Source organism: Amblyraja radiata, chromosome 17 (genome assembly GCF_010909765.2).
Source record: "Amblyraja radiata isolate CabotCenter1 chromosome 17, sAmbRad1.1.pri, whole genome shotgun sequence".
Lineage (NCBI taxonomy): Eukaryota > Metazoa > Chordata > Chondrichthyes > Rajiformes > Rajidae > Amblyraja > Amblyraja radiata.
Window position 1 is genome coordinate 47,698,570 of NC_045972.1, and position 7,385 is coordinate 47,705,954.

At 41.3% G+C, this 7,385-nt stretch overlaps 1 protein-coding gene across 1 annotated transcript in view; it reads left to right on the forward strand.

The window, feature by feature from the left end:
- Nucleotides 1–4,409, forward strand: part of vps35 (VPS35 retromer complex component) — a 42,604-nt gene extending 38,195 nt beyond the window's left edge. Inside the window, exons 16-17 of the mRNA XM_033036422.1 lie at nt 347–490; nt 1,376–4,409. Of these exons, the coding sequence (XP_032892313.1) occupies nt 347–490; nt 1,376–1,555 (324 nt within the window). The 3' untranslated portion in view covers nt 1,556–4,409. The remainder of the gene's footprint in view (nt 1–346; nt 491–1,375) is intronic.
- The last annotated feature ends 2,976 nt before the right edge of the window (nt 4,410–7,385 follow it).

Consider the following 7,385-nt stretch of genomic DNA (forward strand, 5'->3'; position numbering starts at 1 on the left):
AAACAAATGAAACATTGTCTGTGATGTGTGGGTCAGTAGGTTAATTGTCCTTGGTGCACAGGATGAGTAATGTAATCCGGGGGGGAGTTGATGGGAATGTGGCGAGAATAAAATGGGATTGGTATGGAGATGGTGTAACTGGGTGCTTGACTGTTGGCTTGGACATAGTGGGCCTGAGGGCCATTTCTCTCTGACTCCAAATAGGACATTGAAAGTAACACTTGTTTCATTGAACTTTGCCTCATAATGATCAGTTGTGGTGTGTTGAAGTATTCTTGGTTAAAAAGATAGTTTAAACTTTAAGCTAACATTGAATTATTACCATTTTTTCCACTTTCCCTCAAAGATCCATGATGGCAAGCGAGTGATGGAATGCCTGAAGAAGGCTTTGAAGATTGCAAATCAGTGCATGGATCCATCATTACAAGTTCAGCTGTTCACTGAAATCCTTAATCGATATATATATTTTTATGAGAAAGAAAATGAGGCGGTAAGATTACATTTATTTAATCTAAATACCTACTTGTTTCATTGCTACTTTGTGCAACAAAAAAAGTCAGATATTCTGGATCGTTGATGTAATAAGTCATGGTGACTTGAGTACAAATGTTTTATTGTAGGTCTAATCGGTTAATCTAACTCATTGAGTGACATTGCATTTGTTGGAATATATTAGAGACTGGAAATTTGGGGACCAAATATATATTGATGTTGCCCACATTTTCTCATGATATGTGTGATATCCATGGAGATGGGTTGTACGCGAGGTTGAACACTGGCTCGATTTGTCGTTGGTCTCATTGTGGTTAAGTGGTCAGATTGGGTTACAAAGTTAGTTAGTGCAGGAAATGGAGTTTGTGTTTGACCAATTGAAGCTTCTGCAGCATCAAAACAACAGCAAAATCAAACATCTCATCCTCTCTGTACTGCCCCATGTCATCCATCCTTCTGCAGTCTTTGATACTGTTAACTTTCCCATCCCACATCAAGATTGACTACCAGCATCCAATGCAGCAGAAGTGTCTTTGCGTCTACCCAATCCCAGGGCATTGTTCTAATCCACGCTTGTCCCTAGCCAGCAATCTCCAGCATTCATTCATTCCTTCCTATTCTACTGCATGCTTGGTCACATGGAAACTTCAAAGGATCAGTTAGGGCTATTTCCTCTGCTCTAAGCAATACCATCCAAAGGGATGGATGGTGTCCTGTTTCAATATGCTTCGTGCATCTGTGTTATGTAGACTAGGAAAATCTGTACTTTTTACCAGGTGTGGGGATTGCTGGTCGGTGCGGACTCAGTGGGCCGAAGAGCCTGTTTCTGCGCTGTATCTCTACTAAACTAAAGCTGACTTTTTCCAACAAACTTTTATTGCAGGTGACAATTCAAGTCTTAAATCAGCTTATTCAAAAAATAAGGGAAGATCTTCCAAACTTGGAATCCAGTGAAGAAACTGAACAAATTAACAAACACTTTCACAACACACTGGAGCACCTGCGCCTGCGAAGGGAATCGCCTGAGGCCGACGGACCAATTTATGAAGGTCTCGTGTTGTAACTTAGCGTCACATCAAATTATAGATTCCAGAAAACAAAGTTAAATCTCTATCACACCTCCTTCTCTGTCGTAGATGGTTATGGAATGTGCCTTTTAGACATGCCAAGACAATAGGATTGCCATTGAATTGTATCATATTATTTTCTATCTATTAACCAGTACTGTCCAGGAAGAACTAGTGAAAAATTCAAAATATTTCAAGATGTGATTAAAGGATATTTTATCTTTCATAACATGATTAGTTCCTGTCCATTTCAATTTGAACATAGATTAATCATGATGACTAAATTGATCTTTTAATTTTTTTAATTACAATCCAGTTGCAAAATCTCTTTGGTTGAATTCCTGAACATTGCCTAAGAATCTAAGTAAACCTTCACTGATTTACTACGGTTTTTTCCACTTTATTTCAAAGTCAACACTGAAGTGGGATATTTACACAAGCAAAATGTTTTCTCGTGATTCAGATTACTTGGATGGAGCAGTAAATGTTTGTTAAGGAATTAAGTCTATGGATTAGATCACATGAATGTGGTTAATTGGTACAGTCACCTCTGGAAAGAGTGTAAAATTGTAACTTTTACAAAATGAAAAACGTCACCCATCTGAATAGAAAAACACAAATCACATTGTAAGTGTTATAAGCAAGTTTCTTATGTTGACTTAATTAGTAAACGATCCTTCATAATATATTGATATTGCTGTCTTCTTTAGAAGCAGGGTGTTTATAATCACCATACTATTTGTTGACCTTCCTTATAATCTTTTAACACAATTGTTGCAACATTTTCCTATTTTACAAAATATATTGTAATATTCAAAACAATTTAGCCAATCAAATCGGTGCACTGGAACTAGGATAAAATTCTTAAACTCTCATTAAACAGGGTGTATTTTGTGTTCCATTGTGTAAATGCAGTTGAACACTTTCACATTGAAATGAAGACTGTTTTGGGCAAGGAGACATGCCTTTGATGAAGTTTTCAAGTCTGGTTCATTGTATCTTACTTTTTGTTCATCTCCTTTCCAACATTTAAAATGAATAACATAATCTGGGAATGGAGAGTCCCAAAGTTCAGCATCTTTATCCAATAGTGTTTTCACCAAAGGGACCATCTTTTTTTAAACTGGAACACAAGTAAATTCCTACTTTTTAACTGTGGCTCCATTGATTCGGGTAAAACATCAGGCAGGGTTTTTGATCCAGTTTGCAATCTATAGACTCTGCTGTGAATAGAAATATTTGGAGTTCATTTGAGAATGGAGCGTGTGATTGCAATGCCGCAAGTTGCTTGCCCTGCAAAACATACACAATGGCCATTGATGCCCTTTGGATCACAGTTCTTACAGGAGCGGGTGGCACTGAAAGAGTTGACAGGGATGAAGGAAGGGGAAATTATAACTTTAAACAAAATAATCCAAACTGTGTTAAAACTAGTAAGGTTCGATGTCACAGTCATGATAAAGTCTTAATCTGGAAGGTACTGACTTTCTAATTCAACATTGAATTAATTGAATACAAATAGTTTCTATAGATTTGAGAGAACTAGTGGAAAAGAAAATCCAACAATCAAACTTTGGGCCTGGCAAATGTCCTTTTCTATTGATCTCAAGAACTTGAAAGTGCAAACATTATAGATATGTCACAGTTCTACCTGCTTTAGTGGTTGAATCATGCTACAGTAAATATCAATCTAACCAAATTATACAAAACTCAAATGCAATTCTTTTGACCAATTTGTTTTATGCTTGCAGATGCATGATTCTGTTTCTGGTTACTTTGACTATCGGTAGGCAGTTATTTTGTATATGGTGGTGCCTAATTTCATGTACATTTGTTTTTATAGGTACCTTTCTTTGTAGAAATTCATAACTGCCAATTGTTTCTGTTTGTCCTCATTATGGTTTGTCACCCAAATAGAAAAGGGGACCTGCCTAGTGATTATGAGATAAAAGCAAACTGCACACCACTCTTTAAACAAAGTCAAAGTAAAGCAACATTTCCCCCATCGAATATGCTAAATGTTTTCACTACGTAGATAAGAAATGTGTTTCAGCATTTTACATCTTTAAGAAGCTACCAGATAAATCGCCTCCAATTGAACAAGGAGAAACATTGATGGACACTTAAATTCTCAAACCAGGGTAATTCACATGTTTGAACTTATAAAGAACAACTTTATTTTTCTTTTAAAGCTTTCCAATTGTCTGTAAGTCTACAAATGGCACACTTTTAGTAGTATCTGCCTTGTATTACACAGCTGCTACATGGGTGATCTAGGGTGAAAAACTAAATGCATTTTAAGGATAGGAAAGTCTTGATTAGCAGGATCAGAAGTACTCCATGAATCGCACTGCTTTTGGTGAGTTCATGACCTAATTTGTGTTCTTCCTAAATTTGTTGGTCAATTTCCTTAATCTATGTTGAAACTCTTGCATTGTCTATTTTAGATATTGATATTGCTTCTTCCCTAGAATGCTTACTCTTTATATTCTGCTATAGGTATAGTTGTAGTGTTGAATTCTATCGTAGTTATAAAACTCTATTCTAAAATTAGGCACATTGCATACTTGAGCTGCTAAATTGATTAAAAAGGTTGTTCCCTGTATTCAGATGTATTTGTATACATGTATCCTTGCAACTGAGCATGTATTCATTTCCCACTAGAGAAATGAAATATACTTTTGGAAATCACTGTAACATACTTGTAAGCTTTATAATTCCTTTGTAAATTAACTGAAGTATTATGGTCAATGTATTCAACAAAAGCTATTAAAATGCTTGACCAAGTACTGGATCTGTACAGTTTTTGCATGAAATATTGTCCGGATACAATAAAAAATCTTGCTAACACACATCTTTTGGAAGGCAGATTATATTAGGGAATTAGTATGCAAAAGGTGTGGGAGGACACCCATGCAGTCACAGGAAGAATGTGCAAACTCCACGCAAACAGCAGCTGAGGTCGGGTTCGAACCTGGGTGCTGTGAGGCAGCATCTGTGTTACAGTGCTGCCCCTACTGTAAATTACACCTCAGCGTAGCACAGTTCCAAAAGAGTCAAAGGGGTGTCGAGGGCATGAGACACAAGTTAAGAATCTACAGTGATATAGGGAGAGGGAATGCTGGGCGCTGGCATGTGTCAATGGTCCTTTATAATGCATCCTTATGTCAATTGCAGAATTAAAAAAGGCATGCCCTGCGCTGGGGTCTGATTGATGCCAATACATCTTTCATCTGGTGCATGTATATGCAGCACCCTTTCTAAAAGTACAGGAAGGAGATAGAAAAGGAGATCCCACCACTAGCCACATGTTCCCATCTCCACCCTTATCTGTAGAGACGTCCCCTCCGCAACTCCTGCAGGAGATGCAATACCTGTCCCTATACCTCCTACCTTGACTCCATCCAAGGGCTCCGACAGTCCTTTCAGGTGAGGCAGAGGTTTGCATGCACCTCCTCCCACCTCATCTGCTGTATCTGCTGCTCCAGGTGTGGACTCTTATACCTTGGCGAGACCAAGCGCAGGTTCGGCAAACGTCTGCTGAACACCCTGACTCAGTACACCTGGGCCTATGCAACCTCCTGGTTGCTAAATAGCTTAACCCTCCCTCCCATTCCCGCACTGACCTTTCTGTCTTGGGCCGCCTCCATTGTCAGAGTGAGGCCAAATGCAAATTGGGGGAACAGCACCTATTATCCTTGGACAGCTTACAACCCATCGGTATGAATATTGATGTCTCTTAACTTCAAGTGTCTCTTGCTTTCCCTCTCATCATCACGTCATAGGAGCAGAATTTGGCCCATTGAGTCCACTCCGCCATTCAATCATGGCTGATCTCTGCCTCCTAATCCCATTTTCCGACCTCCCCATAACCCTTGACACCCGTTCTAATCAAGAATCATTTTATCTCTGCCATTAAAATATTCACTGACTTGGCAATGAGTGTCACAAATTAACTACCCTCCGACAAAAGAAGTTCCTCCTCGCCTCCTTTCTAAAAGAGCGCCCTTTAATTCTGAGGCTATGATCTCTGGTCCTGGACTCTCCACCAGTGGAAACATCCTTTCCACGTCCACTCTATGCCTTTTGATTATTCAGTAAGTTTCAGTGAGATCCCCCCACCCTCCTCAACTCCAGTGAGCCCAGTGCTGTCAAACGCTCTGTTGAGTAGTTGAGACCAAAGATTATAGAGGAGCAAGATAGACCACTCCTCGAAAAACGCGTAGTATGACGTGTGTGATTGTCGACGCCATTTTATTGAGCATTTTATTGGGCTGTCATGGCGTCCTCATCTAAATCTTCATCTCACTGCTCCGCTATCAATTGTTCTAATCGTAAATCTAAACGACCAGACCTGTCATTCTTTAGGTTCCCCGATAAAAAAGAAAGGTTCGAAAATATTATTATTATTTTTTGTCGATATTCTGTCGTGAAAATGTTATTTTCTGTTCTCCCATCAACGGCCATTGTGAAACTAGGTTTGTCGGTACATTAGAAAGTTAGTAGACTTATTTTTAATAGATCTTTACTTACCACTATAATAAAGACAATTTTAACACTTCTGTACGTTTTTGGTTTTGTTCTTGTAAGGGATTGGTCTCCAAAATATGGCCCGCGGGACACATTAGGCCCAGTGACCACGAGATTTTTCGAGCTCAGATTCAAGTCCGAGAACGCGGCGGCTGTTACCCGTTATAGTCCTCGAATTGTCGAGACATCACAAGCAAAGATCACAAGCCCGCCGTGAAGAAGGGTGCAATCAAAGATTATACAACTCTGCTCTATCATCTCTGGGTGCAATGGTGGGCCGTGGCGTTCGGCGGCGGCGGTTGCAATCAAAGATACTAGAGGAGCTCTGCTCTATAATCTTTGGTTGGAATGGGACGGCTGAACGTTATAACATGCTATCGTTCCATCCTCCCTCTCCCCCCTTCTCCCTCTTCCCCCTTCTCCCCTTCTCCCTCTCCCCTCTCGATCCCTCTCCCTTCTCTCGATCCCTCTCTCCCCGCGTGTCGCTTAAAGAAATGGCGGCCGTGACGTTCCGTCACGTACTACACGTCAGTCCATTGGATTTCGGAGGAGTGGTCTATCTTGCTCTGCTATAAGATCTTTGGTTTCAACGCTGATGTTCGATCCAGCTCGCGGTTTCAACGCTGACGGTCGATCCAGCCCACCGCTTCATCGCAGACGTTCGATCCAGCTCGCGGTTTCAACGCTGACGGTCGATCCAGCCCACCGCTTCATCGCAGACGTTCGATCCAGCTCGTGGTTTCATCGCTGACGGTCGGTTGATCCAGCTCGCGACCGTTTCATCGCTGATGGTCGATCCAGCTCGAGGTTTTCCAGGCGAGTGCCCTCGAGCTTGAAGTTCGAAGACACTCTTCTGAACTCGCGGATTAGTTCGCCGCAGTGGGACAGCCCCTTAACTCAGCGGGTCAGGCAGTGTCTGTGGAGAGAAGGAACGAATGACATTTCGGGTCGAGACCCTTCTCCAGACAGTCTGAAGAAGAAGGCTCTCGACCCAAAACGTCACCCATTCCTTCTCTCCACAGATGCTGCCCGTCCCGCTGAGCTACTCCAGCATTTGGTTTAAATCAACATCTGTTCCTTCCTACAATATTTAAAAGGCCTGTGGATAGGTACATGGAGACAGAGGTTTGGACAGAGTTTAAATTCCAATTTGGAATATTTTGGAGGAACAAGAAACCAAGGATGGGATCATGGTCAATGTGGCAGATGCCGACATCCCGCGGCCAAGTGCCGCTTGGCCCTCTACCGCCCCCTGCTGGCGAATGGCTGCCCGTCCGGGGCGGGGCGGGGCGGCAA